This window comes from Cupressus sempervirens, chromosome 6, assembly GCF_028749045.1.
Source record: "Cupressus sempervirens isolate cs-2001-9-10 chromosome 6, ASM2874904v1, whole genome shotgun sequence".
Classification (NCBI taxonomy): Eukaryota; Viridiplantae; Streptophyta; class Pinopsida; order Cupressales; family Cupressaceae; genus Cupressus; species Cupressus sempervirens.
Window position 1 is genome coordinate 437,098,698 of NC_143123.1, and position 15,213 is coordinate 437,113,910.

General features: G+C 33.4%; 1 protein-coding gene across 1 annotated transcript in view; it reads left to right on the forward strand.

Annotated features, from left to right (window-relative positions):
- The first annotated feature begins 949 nt into the window (after nt 1–949).
- Nucleotides 950–15,213, forward strand: part of LOC149552926 (endoribonuclease Dicer homolog 3a-like) — a 44,319-nt gene continuing 30,055 nt past the window's right edge. Inside the window, exons 1-7 of the mRNA XM_089790260.1 lie at nt 950–987; nt 7,420–7,591; nt 7,716–7,811; nt 7,901–8,035; nt 8,111–8,180; nt 11,777–11,841; nt 12,090–12,164. Coding sequence (XP_089646386.1) covers nt 950–987; nt 7,420–7,591; nt 7,716–7,811; nt 7,901–8,035; nt 8,111–8,180; nt 11,777–11,841; nt 12,090–12,164 — 651 coding nt within the window. The remainder of the gene's footprint in view (nt 988–7,419; nt 7,592–7,715; nt 7,812–7,900; nt 8,036–8,110; nt 8,181–11,776; nt 11,842–12,089; nt 12,165–15,213) is intronic.

Here is a 15,213-nt window from a genome sequence, read left to right on the forward strand (position 1 = left end):
GATAACATCTTTGATAGAAGGCACGAATCTTGGTCCACACCTTACCAAACACAAGTCTTGGCTCAAGGAAGATCTCTTCAAATGGGTCCATTACGAAGGGTATACAGATGAAAAAAATTCATCAAGATAGAAAATCGAGCATCTAAGCAAGCAATCAAGAACTCCAAGTAGGCAAAAGATCAATGAACCACCTTAAGAATCCATAGAGGCCAAGAGGACCTCATATCCACAAACCCCAATTTAATCCATTAAATGTAGCAAGGAAGGGGTAGAACAAAGAACAGCTGCACAAACACCTTCCCAATACCATCAGAATGGTCGTCCTCATCAACATCATCCTCCCTAGAAAATTCATAGTTTCAAAACCCACCTCCGTTCTTTTTCCCACTTAGAGCCATAAATTGAAATGCATAATTTTCTCTATTATTAATAAGATCAATTCTCTTTTTTAAAATATAAAGAAATTATTAAAAATGAACTTATTAAAAATATTTATAATTTCATTATTTTGATATACAAAAGTCTTCTATAAATTTTTTAAATACAAAAAATTATTCTTGAATATAATAATCTACTTAAATATATTTGTATTCACATTCAACAAACTCAAATACATCACTTCCTCAACAATCTTGTCAAGGATAAAATCATTATGAGGAAGCCTCCAAAAGAAATCCTATAACACCGAACCAAATCAACCAATAATAATTAAGATAAATAATTTATATAATATATAAATAAATACAAACATGTAAAATAGTTTTAATTACAACTAATAAAATAATATTATAAATTGTAAATCAATTACTATTTACCACTTCAGAGTTCTTGAGTTCTTACTATACTGTGAACACTAGTGAATAGTCACTACTCCTTATAGAGTTTTTCGCACAACATCACATCGGAAGGAAAATTCAGATTTGTTGTAACTGAAGATCAATTATCTAACATGGAAGCTGCGAAGGAGGACAGAATTGTTTCAAGGAGGTATGGCAAGCAATTATTTTTTTAATAGACATGATTTACCTACAATCAATAATGACAATTTGAATTTTCATATATATGTTTTCTATCAAGGAAGATGAGGTAAATTTTCATTGAAAGTTCAGTAAGAAGTTGTTTTACAATAGTAATGAGAGCACTGTTTGTGATTTAGAATAATGATGTTCTTTTGGGTTTTACTATTTTTTAAAAATAAATATGCGTGAAAATAGCTATATAAATTGATTTAGGTTTCCCTATTGTGTATGTGTTTCTAAGTATGAATATTTCCTGTCATTCTCAGTAACAAGGATCATTTTTTTTTGATTTAGAATAATAACATTGCTTTGGTTTTTAATGTTTTTTAAAAAATAAATATGTGTGAAAATAGTTATATAAATTATTATAGGTTTTCGGATTTGATTGGTACATGTTTTGAAGTATGAACATTGGGGATGAAAGATAGCAAAAGATGTATAACTTCTCTTGCTATCTTTAATTTTCATCGGGATGATACATATTATCTTGCGATCTTTCATTTTCACCCTGATGATGGACCCCTACTTGTGATTGGAAGGGTTGATGTTAAATAAAAGAAATTCACAATGGAATCGATAAACCTATGATCTTACTATCTTTCATTTTCATCCCCATGATGGATCCCTAAGTGTGATTGGAAAGGTCGATGTTAAAAAAACACATTCACAATCGAATCCAAAAACCTATGATAACTTATGATAGATTATAAACCTAATATAGAAAATATGTTTGAAAATAGTTACATAAATCTAATATCTCTTTGTATCTTAATAGTTGATCCATATTTCTGACAATGCTCCAAACTAAATATTATCTATTTAAGAAACATTCACTAATCCCATCACAAAATTTCTAAGCATAATAATTTGTAGAACTCATGATATTAAATTCTGAAAATTTATAATTAAATTAATGTCACTTTCAAATATATTTTAGGTATGATTCTAAAGGTTGATGTAGATAAAATTGACATTCTTGAATCCACAAACCAGGACAATAAGTAAGAAAAAAGATAATAATCATCCAAGTATGTTTTCTACACAATCTTTTAAAAATTGATTTAGATTAAGCAATTGTTTCTCCTTACATTTCTATTCTAATGTAAAAGTTCTTAGGGTCCATTAATCTTGATCAGCTAATCTTGATCTATATATTTTTTTAAAATATATTATCTTAGACCTAAAAACTAAGTTTTATATGATAAATAATAATATTCTTGTCGTCAAATCTGATTCTGGAATCTATTGTGTTTTATTTTTCACATAACTTTCCAATTACAGAATGTGATCCATATTTAGAATGAAAGAGAGAAAACATAATGATAGGTAAAAGAGTGATATGAAAAGTTGATGTAGAAAATAAAAAACAATACGATCCAAAAACTAGGAAGACATTCTTTTAAAATGTTGCATGGCAGCCAAAAAATTAATACAAGGGTTGTTAGGCCCTTACCTGTGGGAAGCCATGATTGTAGAAGAAGAAAATGCTATGTTCCAATGGAGGGAGGATGTAGCCCTCAAAATTTCAGAGGAATACAGAGAAATAAGTAAACTTAAATGAGAACAAATTTGAGAAAATTGGCAGGAAAGTCTAGTTGGAGACTCGTTCTTCTCAGCCAGGCCTTGGGTTTCTTATATACAATGCAACTCAGGCGGGTATTATTAAAAAATAGAAATAAGAAAAAACATGGTGACAACAGATCACAAGAAATTATAACTTGCATTATTCATATTGATCTGGCTGCACGCAAACAACCAATTACATAACCTCTATAAATAGAGGACTTCCAGTTGTTTAGAGCTTACATGTGGATCATCTAATGTGACAGCACTAACACTTCACTTAACAACCTTGCCATGTGTTTGGAGACAAATTCAATTGTGCATACATGTAGTGGAGTTAACTACAATCCTACAAAACTGATGGCTAGAGAATAGGGAGCAGTAGTCAACTGTTAAACAGAATAGCAGATTTGGTGCAACAAACTAGTGACTTATTCCAACATCCTCCCTTAATTTCTACCACTAAAGACTCTTTCAGTGGGAGAAATTACAATAATAAATTTCAACATGATAGGTCCCGACATTAAGCCTTTTGAGGTACCCATTTACAACATAGAAATTTTTAGTTTCCCTTATCACAATCACTATGAAAAATTCATTTTTCTTGTTAAGTGGTTTTAGCTTACCACAAACTCTTCGGAAAAAAATGCTTTAGGATCTTTCATGCAAACAAGTGGTTTTGGTTTACCACAAACCCTTCAAGACTTTTAGGTTTTTCACCTAAATAAGTGGTTTTGGCTTACCACAAACCGTTCAATAGATTTACTTAAACAAGTGGTTTTGGATTACCACAAACCCTTCAAACTTCACAAAACCATTGATCCAATGATAGGTAAACCAACTCTAAACTTTTCTCTAGCATACTAATATTGAGTCCATATGAAAAATAATCCATCTACCGAGTCACATGGGTACTCAGCTGCTTGCTCGCTAGTTCTCTAGGAATATTTTTCAGATACATAGTTCATCAATATAGTAAAAAATTTTGAGGTGTTGGGTACAACCGATAGTGCACCTCTTGCTACAACCATCACTATTTTGATCTTCATATTGCAATCATTGATTTCAATGATCAGCCTTTCTTTTCATTTGACAACAACATATCTTCTAAATCACATTTAAAACAACAGCTTCTTAAAAAGTCACAGCCCAAAATTCCAAACACACCATTTCCAGCAATATATTTTCCTTCAACAAAACCCTCTAGCAATATTTCTAGCTGAACTTCTAAATGAATCTCCAGTTGAACCTGGCTAAACTAGGCTCTGATACCATATTAAAAAATAGAAATAAGAAAAAACATGGTGATAGCAGATCACAGGAAAATATAACTTTCATTATTCATATTGATCTGGCTGCACACAAACAACCAATTACATAACCTCTATAAATAGAGGACTTCCAGCTATTTAGAGCTTACATGTGGATCATCTAATGTGACAGCACTAACACTTCACTTAACAACCTTGCCATGTGTTTGGAGACAAATTCAATTGTGCATACATGTGGTGGAGTTAACTACAGTCCTACAAAACTGATGGCTAGAGAATAGGGAGCAGGAGTCAATTGTTAAACAGAATAGCAGATTTGGTGCAACAAACTAGTGACTTATTCCAATAGGTATTACTCTGGTCTATTTAGTTGAGGGCATTCATAATCGTTAAGTTGTTTTGTATTCTTCCTTAAAGATTTGTTCCTTTATGGGTTTTATGGGTAATTGATAGTGGCTTGGCAAGCATATTAGCACCCTTTAAGTTTTATGGATATTTGATAGTGGCTTGGCAGGCATATTAGCTCTCTTCAAGTTTTGTGTAAATAGAAACCAAAGAATTTAGAACTAAAGAGGTGATAGTTGTGTCTGAAATTATATTGAACGCAATTCTTGAAAATTCAAGGTTCACTTATGGCATATGTGAGGTCATAGAAAAATTGGTCCCTAAACATTCTTGAAATTTATCAATTACTCTCAATGCAAATGGCTCACGCGTCACATATATCTTACAAGATACTGGTACTTGGAAATGTTTAAAAAAGCTAAAGGGTAATTCAACTTGAAATTGACAGTGTCTCCCAAAAAGTGGGTCAATATGCAGCTAGTCATTACAGAGAAATTTTGAATTGTTCCTGACTGCCAACAGCAACACAGATTAGAAGAACAGAAGGATCTGCTTTGGTATTCAAGTGTTGTGGTATACAAATTGCATCTGGTTTCGCTATAGAATTTCATGTTTCAGGGAATGCAATCCACTTGTCAGCTGTTAGGTCTCATCAAGGGCTAGCCACTTGACACATTTGTGCTAATCTGGTATATCATATTCCTTGTGCTTTTGGTAAAAGAAAGAGGAAACGATATTCTCTTTACTTTTTTGGAGACATTCAGTTGCTAAGTTGTATTGGATGTCTTCAGGCTTAATCTAAATTTATCTTGACTTCCTACTCTCTCTCATGAAATAGATAGTCAAGGAAGGCTGTAAAATTTGGGGAATACAATTACTTGCTAGCTATCGGGTCTTCCAAGCTAGTTGATAATAAAAATGGCATGATAATTTTCTTAGCAAAGTTTGTATGTTTGCTGAGTATACCCTGCATTTGTGTAGCAAGACTCCCTCATATCTCATTGTTCATCCTCTTCTGCAATGACCAACATTAAAATGCTTTGAGATTGAAGGTAGTGGTGCTTTGTCATGCTTGAAACCTGCAAATGTGAAAATAATAGATGTTTCTTTAGTGTCCTTTGCATGATCATCTTAATGGTGGTTATTGCTACTACAACTTTATTTTGTTAGCTGAAATTTTATACGTTTTTGTGATGCATGAAATATATTAAATTATTGCCATGGGCTAGAAACTACAGTGCAAGAATCGCTACAATGTTCTGTTCATGTTATAACTTTCTGATGCATAACGCTTTTGGCTGTACATTGTTATAATATTTCTTGTCAACTTAAAGTGCTACAAGGAATACTACAACAGCTGAGATTATGTGGATTCTCATACTACAACCATGCACATGGTATACCTTATGAGATTTTGTGCAAAATACAATTATAGTGACCATGTAATCAATGTTATGATGCGATATGAAACTTCCTCTTTTGGAGTGCTCCACTTCTTCCACCCTTCTTGTTATGCACAAGTAATGATTGTTTTTCTTCTCCTACTTTGCATAACCAATTGAAGTTGGATTTTTTTCCCATGGCCATCAATGATAAGCACGGTATCTCCCTCAGTTTCCCATTACTGTACAACATGTGGAAAAAATAAATGCTACAAAAATGCCATTGTCATGGAAATATATACATGTTTACAACACAAGAATGTCTTGTAAAGATAGTAATAATTGTGAACTTTGCATATATTTCAGATTCATATCTCCTATGAGTGTGTTCTGACCTTCCCCTTCCTATTGTCTTGGAGAGTAGATGGTTCTTTTGTCATCCTTGCTATGGAACATATATTCCTTAGTGGTTTTGTATTGCACAATATCAGAAGCTATTTCACATCTGACTGGTACAAGGAACAAGATACTTGTGTTCTTTTGTAAAATATCCTTCTTGGATTTGAAACATTATGAATTAGTTACGCTTCTTATGCCATTCTTGATTTCCCATACGTTGGGTTGCCTCTTTCCTAGGCTTGGCTAGTAGTTAAGTTGGCAGAGTTAAATCCCTCCATTTCTCTTTCACATATACTGGAAAGAGTAGTCTCATATTCTTCTGCCTTATTTGAAAGTACTCTGTCTCTGAAGGCTCTACTTTTCCATCTTGAGGCAGAATCTCACTCTCCTCTACTACATTTTGCTTGTGTTAATCTAGTAGAGACAACCTGCAAAATGATGATTCATCAAAACAAGAATAGAGTATATTTTACCTTTCTTGAACCATTCTTGGTCTGTGCATGGTGTAGACTCCTTCAAACATTCACCAATCTCCATGTTCTTGATTCCAGGGCACTCTTATTGAGATATTTTCTCAACTCAAACTGTGATGCTTTGATTGGCCGTTGATTCTCCTTCCCTTATACTCTATCATAGCCCATCCATGTTAGTAGCTTGGAGCCTACACCCTCAGTATGCTTTTCAAAATTGCCAACAGATTGATCAGATTTCACATTTTGGAAGAAGACATGTTTGTTGCTCTCTTTGCATGCATTTCACTATCTAAGAATTGGAAATTAGGTTCATATTGAATAAATACTAGTGTATATTTTTCTTCTTTTAAACCAAAATAGATAACTGTATAAAAATCGATATTCCTAATGCTGATGTGTAGAAGGCTGAAAATATTAGAATTGTATGTCAAGATGAGAGGAGCACCATACTGCAGAACAATGTAAGTTTGTAGTTGCGTTTGTAGTTGCGCTTCATATTGTTCGAAGTCCATCTTCACATTCTGTGCAATCAAACACATTTTTTTCAAAGGACTTCAGTACTACCTTAACCATTCAATCGATATTTTCATTTTTCAATGCAATTGAGGTTGGATATGAAGAGTTAAAATAACTCTGAATTTTTTTCTTATTCTCTCGTCCATTATACTCTTTGCCGTTCTTAGTACTATTTATTGAGTGCCTGCTAGAAATATTTTAGGAGTCACTAAGCTGTAGGTCTAAAATGACCATTCTTCTACTTTAGAATGTGTTAGCAAGCTATGACATTTAGTCTTGTCTGTGTTGATGCAAAATAGTGTACTAAGCATAAACTGGTCTATTATCTGTAGAGTGTTTTTATGTGTCTTTGGGAAAGCTCAACATCTAAAATGTTTTTCAGAAAGCTTAGACATGGAGACGTAGTTGCGTGATTTCATTGAATGTAACTATGGAAATATGATGTTTACAGCTATCAATTGAAGATTCTTGCCACAGCTATTGAGAGGAACACAATTGTTCTACTAGAAACAGGCTGCGGAAAAACACATATTGCAGTTCTCCTTATGAAATATATCGCCCAAAACCTGCAAAAGGAGCACAAAGAATGCCTGATAATATTCTTAGCACCTGCAGTTGCATTAGTCAAATAGGTAATATCGAGTACACTAGTCTGTCAATCTAAAATAACATGAGAGATACGATGTGATCAAGTGCCTGATTGAGAACATGATCATAACCTCTCTTCTTCAACTTTGAAAATTCCAGCAATTTGAATATATAACAAGACATACAAACTTGCAAGTGGCATGTTATATTGGAGGGAAAGCAGTAAAAGACTGGAAAGAAGCAACATTGAATGAGGTAACTAAATGAAACTTGAATATAACATACCATTGGATTCAAATTGCTTTTCTATTTTAGTTCTGAATGGTGTGGGGATCAAATTGCAGGTGCTTGTGATGACTCCTCGGATTTTATTTGATCGCTTGGATAATAATTCAATAACCCTAGAGAAAGTCAACCTCGTGATCTTCGATGACTGCCATCATGCAAGCAAACATCATCCATATGCTAAAATTATGAGGGTAAGTGATTGAATTTGTTTCTAAAATTTTGTTAAAATATGAAACTAATTAACAATTTCAATGTTTGTATTGAAGGTTTATCAGAAAACGACTCAACAAAAACTTAAAATATTTGGAATGAGTGCATCGTTGGTCACAAAAAAGGGTGAGTACACTATCTTATATAGGAAAATAAAAATAAAGGACTATCATTAAATTTAAGAGACATTTTTCCTGAGATCTCATCTTTCTAGCTGGTATGCATATGCATCATATATTCTTTTAAATTGTATGTACCTGGACCTATTAAATTTTTTGTGATCTGACAGTTACTGTCTGTGCCTCATCTTACAAACATACAATTTTTTATCATTATTCATATTCTTGACTGATGATGATATGGAAGTTGTTGTGTCTTTGGCCCAACACTTCATGTCCTCCTTGTTTCTGGATTTTCATGTCCTCCTCATTTCGTGTTTTTATGGATGATGCTTGAATGATTATCCCATTTCAAACTTGTCACATCCCATCAGATGCCTCCACAGTGAATGTGCAAGAAGAAGATAAAATATATATTACAAAAAGAGATAGTAAACAAATAAATAAAATAACCAATTAGTATGATTTTTCTATGGATTGATGTGGAAATGCTATACTTCACCCTGTTTGGTTGAGGACGAACCCCTGGTGTAGTATGGGATGCACCAAATCCTCTTCCCAAGTATATGACAGAGCAAAAGAACAAGGAAAGGAATGAGGCCTATGGTGTAGTACACAATGCACTAACATCTTTCTCTTTTGGGGATGCACTGGGGACAGTGGATAGTTATGCACTGTATATGGGGACAGTGGATAGTTATGCACTGTATATGAGCTGATCATTATTCTTAGAGTGATTTTGTAAGAGCCAATAATTATTGTCTGGTGTATCCTCTATTAGTTAGTCACTATTGCGTAGTAATATATGATGGAGCTTCTCCCTGTGTATGCGATGAACAACAAGCTAGTCAGCTTGTACTGTACCTGCACTGAGAAGGACCTAGTCCTTGCATAAGGAACACCTTCTTGAGACCTCTATGTTATTGGAAATGTTGGGCAAGCATAACATAGTGGTCCAGACCACTATGTTATGGAAAATGTCAGGTAAACATTAATGTGTACCTGTGATGTGAGGGAGTTAGTCCTTGTACCCATGTGCATATGGCTAAGTGATAAAACTAATGACTGATAAATATGGGTATGGAACCAACATTGGATGTTAGTAGATATGTTTTATTGGATGGGACCAAGTTCTTAGTATCACATAATTAATAGATAAGATTAAAGATATCAAGATTTCATCAAGAGGAGAGAGTAACCTTCCTTTGATTGCTAAATATGAAGCCTCTAACTTACCTTGGGAGGATACATAGGGAGGGTTACTAGGAGTGTTTATAATCTCCACTTTGGAATTAAACAAAAGTTACTTGGTTGTTTTAGTGAAAATCAAAAGTAAAAATAAAAGTTGCAATTGAGGGTGGTTGCTGCATATGCATCAGGTAAACAAAGTTCAAACACTAGAGACCTATGAATCCCACTTGAGTTTAGATTAAGGATATAATATTGTACCATTGAATGATCCTAATTAAGTCAGACTCTTGGTCCACATTTTCTTTGAAATCCTTCAATAAATTTTAAGCCTATGAGAATGGTTGGCTAACCCTAAGACATCCTAGGGAGAGTTTGAAAGGGAATATTCTTATAAGAATTGTCAACAAATATCAGAGTGTGTAGTGAAATTTGTGTTATTTAATTTTTATTAATTTGATGACCAAGTTTTACTCTAATTTGAGATCCTGTCATGTCTGGTAGTTATCATGGTATATCTAAAAATACTAAAATTTGTCTCCTTATAGGAGCATGAATTGCTCATTATACAATTGGCAACACCCTCCATGGCTAGTTTGTAAAATAGTAACGAGACTCACCAAGGAATTTCTATTAATATACCTGGCTCTCTGAGTCACTGTTTAGTCACCATCGAGTCCGAGCTAGGTCACGAGTCTAATTGCCCTTGCTGAGTTAGAGCTGGGTCTGAGTCTCATTACTTTGGTTTGTAACTATCTTAATACTTGACATTACTATATATTTGAATGAGCAAGAGAGAATGCTTACAAAGTAAACGAAATTGAGTTGGTTGATTGATATCCTTTATTTAATGGGACCAAGTTCATAGTATCGCTTAAATCAATAGTTAAGGTTAAAGATATCAAGATATCATCTAGAGGAGAGAATAAAATCCCTTTGATTGCTAACTACTAAGCCTCTAATGTCCTACAAGAGGATAAGTAGGAAACATCAGTAGGAGTGAACTGTCAAGGCTTTGATCTATGTCTAGGGATGACTCTAGTTATGGAGACTGAACACTATCATGAGTGAGCATGGAGTGTGATATCGTTGTTGCCAGCATGGTGAATGGAGGAGTATTTATAATCTCCACTTCAGAATTAAAAAAAAGTTACTTGGTTGTTTGAGTTAGTGAAAATCGAAAGTAAAAATAAAAGTAGCAACTTAGGGTGGTTGCTACATAGGTATCAGGGAAACCAAGTTCAAACACTAGAGACCTATGAATCTCACTTGAGTTTAGATTAAGGATATAATATTGTACCATTGAATGATCCTAATTAAGTCGGACTCTTGGTACACATTTTCTTTGAAATCCTTCAATAAATTTTAAGCCTATGAAAATGGTTGGCTAACCCTAAGACATCCTAGGGAGGGTGTGAAAGGGAATATTCTTATAAGAATTGTCAATGAATATCCAAGTGTGTAGTGAAATTTGTGTTATTTAATTTTTATTAATTTGATGACTAAGTTTTACTCTAATTTGAGATCTTCTCATGTCTGGTAGTTATCATGGTATATCTAAAAATACTAAGATTTTTCTCTTTATAGGAGCATGAATTGCTAATTATACAGTTGGCAACACCCCACATGGCTAGTTTGTAAAATAGTAACGAGACTCACTGCAAGTCACCTAGGTTGGTGAGTTAGGTTACCCATGACCATGACCCACCAAGTTGTCAAATATCTTATATTTCTATAAGGCATTTCTATTAATACACCTGACTCTCTGAGTCATTGCAGAGTCACGATTGAGTCCGAGCTGGGTCACGAGTCCAATTACCCTTGCCGAGTCAAAGCCGAGCCGGGTCTGAGTCTCATTGCTTTGGTTTGTAACTATCTTAATACTTGACATAACTATATGTTTGAATGAGCAAGAGAAAATTCTTATAAATTAAAAGCAATTTACTTGGTTGATTGAGTTAGTGAACATTGTTAAGTAAAAATAATAATAGTAGCAACTCAGGGTGGTTGCTAAAAAACTGAATAAAATTTGTTTTACCCATAAAATAGAGGAATTTGTCTTATCTCATGTATTTAGGAATCATCGTAGGTTTACCCTTGGTATAGGCAAAATAATTTAATATGTAGGTGAATAGAGGCTTTTGCACTGAGATATTAGATTAGTAGTAGTGAAGAACGGACACCAAGAACAAGAATAAGTGGTACTGGTGATTAATCCTTTTTTAAATTAAGTCTATAGAAATTTCCTAACCATAAATATTGATTCATTCCATTACTAATCTAATCTAATATGATACAATATACTGTAATTATGAAGTATATATCTCTTGGAAATAACACTCAACAGTTCGTAAATAATATATTTAATGTTGAGAAGATGCTATTAGCTATTTATATTTGCATTGATATCCACAGGGTTTTCTTCCAGCAGTGATTGTGAGAAACAAATAACACAAATTGAAGAAATCTTGGATGCTCAGGTAAATCTGATGACCCCTATTGTGAGAAACTAGTAACATTTCCGTCATTTCTTGGTGTTTTCTTCATTTCTCGGATCTTACTTGTAACCGCATTAATTAACATGCCCAAACAGACCATTAAAGTGTAAGAAAAGCGTGAACTTGAGTCGACTCCAGACCCTCCAAAGCAAATAACTAAATTTTATTCCTTGTCAATTGAACATCAAGCCCTACAAAACAAATTGGTTTTTGTGCATCATCTTTTTCAGGAAAGCAAAGCAAAAAGAATCAGAGCAAATGTTGAATATTGTCTTCAGAATCTGGGTTTGCTCTGTGCTTTAAAGGTATGGTTTTTTACTATTTTAATATTAAAGTTTTATTTCAGTAATGTTCTGTTGAGATTTTCATTTGTCACACTGAACATATATAGGATGTTAAAGAAAATATGTTTGTAGTTCTCATGGTATTTAAGATGGGCAATTGGAGATGGATTTACTGTTGCTCTAACTAAACCCCTTCTATTATTATACCTCATCATGCAGTCATTCCTTGGCAAGTCTCAGTATGGTATCTTCCATGCACGACTCTATTGTTTGATCCAGCTGTCACTTGCATCAAGTGCCTTTTTGTGCAGTGGCTACATGACCGTGTTATTCATCTTGATATTTTTTTATTTCGACTTATAAAAAAATCAGTTGATCCTTTCGGTTGTTCATTAAAAATCATAAAACCAGTTTCTTTAGATTTAGAAGGTTTAAGCACTCTTACTGCTACAACATTCACATGAGTTTATCTCTGAAAACTTCTAATCCTTTAACCGATAGTGATGCTGATCAAATATTCTAAAAGCAATTTTTAAAAAATATTTAGAAAAGAAAACTATTGATAAAATTTAAAAATGAAGGAGAATAAACCTGCTACTGAATCTTTTGTTTTCTACATAACTCACCTCCTTCTCTGTAGATGGAGAAACGATGTTTTCATTAGACCACCAGAGTTGCATTTTTCATTCACAGACAAACTCAATGTAGTTCTGATGATCTAACTAAAAAATGATTTCAACACTTACAACTACAACCTCACTTATTTTATAAATGAATTCATAGTCTAATGAAAATACTAAGTCCTGTATGAAGTCTCCAAACACATGCTTCATTAATAAACTAACTGAAAATGCTTTGAATGTTACATGAATTCAGAGCCCGGATATATATAGGAGCGAGGACCTTGCATGCAACTTTACTACTGAGATTTTCTCCACGTGTCTTCCACAATTCTGCTAAATTATCATTATTATTATTTCACACTCTTAACCAAATACTTGCGCATTTGCTGAATCGTGGATTACTTCATCACTGCTTGATGCCTCCATGTGTGTGTACTATACCTGCAGGTTGTGCCTCTTCCACAGTGATGTAGCTAACATGCACAGATCAATCACCAGGTTGTTCAGACCTAATTACATTATGGTGGGTTCTTTTGATATCCACAAAGTAGATTCTGTCATCATCTAGATTCCTCTCACTTTGTTTTTTCATGGTTCTTTGGTCAACTAAACTTCATCTTAGTGACTGTTCCACTATTTGATCCAATGAAATTTCATTTCAACTGTGCAAATTAAGTTTCTTATGATGAATCCAAAAGCATACCTCAAACTGTTGTCAAGGATCAAGCTTACCTATACCTACTTGGCTGTCGTAGCTGGGTGTAAATCTTTTTCTGCCTGTAATTAAGTCTAAGGCAGTGCATCGATTGAGCATACGTGCAGGTGTAAATATTTTTCACTTTTGTTATCCTCTACTCCTTTACGATATACTAAAATGATCAAGATTCAAAAGAGATAACAAGACTTGCAAATAGGGCTTGGGAAACATGATTTTGTGTATGTTAAAAAAGATAACATCTGGACGACATCTTGATATTGGAGCTTTGCTCCTTGAGAATGATGTTTTGTTCTGCTTTCAGTTGCTTGAGCTATATCCTATATGTCTACACTTTTGCCTTCACACACTTTATAAAGGATAGCCTTAGGTCTAGTGGTTATTAATAATAGCTAAGTGAATTTAATTGTTTCTTTATGATAATATTAATTTGTTCAGAACTTTTATTCATGTCTTCTTGTTACGCCGAGAGGCATTCTATACAATGGCAGCACAAATGCCCAGCACGGGAATATGCCAAGATTCCTTGTCAATAAAAAAGAATTGGGAGCAGTTACAAACTTCCAAATTAAATATTAAAAAATAATTCCCGAAATAATAGCTGGCCGAAATAATAGGAAGCCAAAAAGTAGGGCCCGAAAAAGCAGGACTCGAAAAAATAGGGCCCGAAAAAATAGGGGCGAAATAATTTCAATATGATTTTTTTTTTTGTTAAATATAATTTTGCATGCACATTCATGCTTCTTTTTTGTGGGGAGTGGGGGAATTTGAAACAAATTCGTGGAATGTGAAGAGACGTCTATTGGGGGATATGAGGAGCCTCTCAGAAGTTATAAAACCAAGGCTCCTCATTTCATTTTCATTTTATGTTTTTGCAGGAAGGAAGAGGTGGAGGTTATTGGAGGATTAGATTGGAGTTTTTGAATAGGAGTAAATTGAAGTTTTGGAGTAACATTTTTGCAGGTGAGATTTCTATTTTTTATTTACATTTTCATTTAGATTTAGATGTAGAAGTAAATTGAAATTCAAAATTAGTTATAATATTCTACTTTGATTTATATTTCAATTTTAATTAATTTCATTTAGATTTAGAATTCTGTTCATATGACCGAAATTGAAGCCACTGGAGGACCTGTGCAAAGTTTTTTGTGGAGATAAGCATGTGGGTACTGAATCAAGGCACATTAGGCCTCTTGGAGATGTAATTGCGGTGACTTCCATGGCTTTTTGAATCGAATAGGGCAATCTAAACAATCTCAAATCTGAAATTCTTTTTTTCCTTTTCAGCCGAAGACAGAACAAAGATTGCTTGCAAGAAAATTTGCAGAGTTTAAGATTTGATTGCTTATGGCTGAGTATTCTTTGTAACTGATATTTCTATTGTATATTCCCGTGCCCAGCACGGGAAGTTTTAATCTATACAATTTATTTTGTGCATTTAGTGCACAAACTAAAGAATGCATATGCAATCAATTTTTTTATCAATCTTTATGATAGCTTTTTTTTTAAAATAGAAAATAGAAATTATTCTTTTATGTATGTAGAAAAAAATTAGAAAGATTTTATGTATGTAAAAAATTAAAAGAATTCTATATACATCTAGATTTATTGAAAAGAATTCTATTTACATCTAGATATTTTGATTGAAATAACCATAATGTAAAAACAAAATATAAAATAGAAATGTTAATATATGTATGTAGAAAAAATTAGAAAGATTGCATGCATCTAA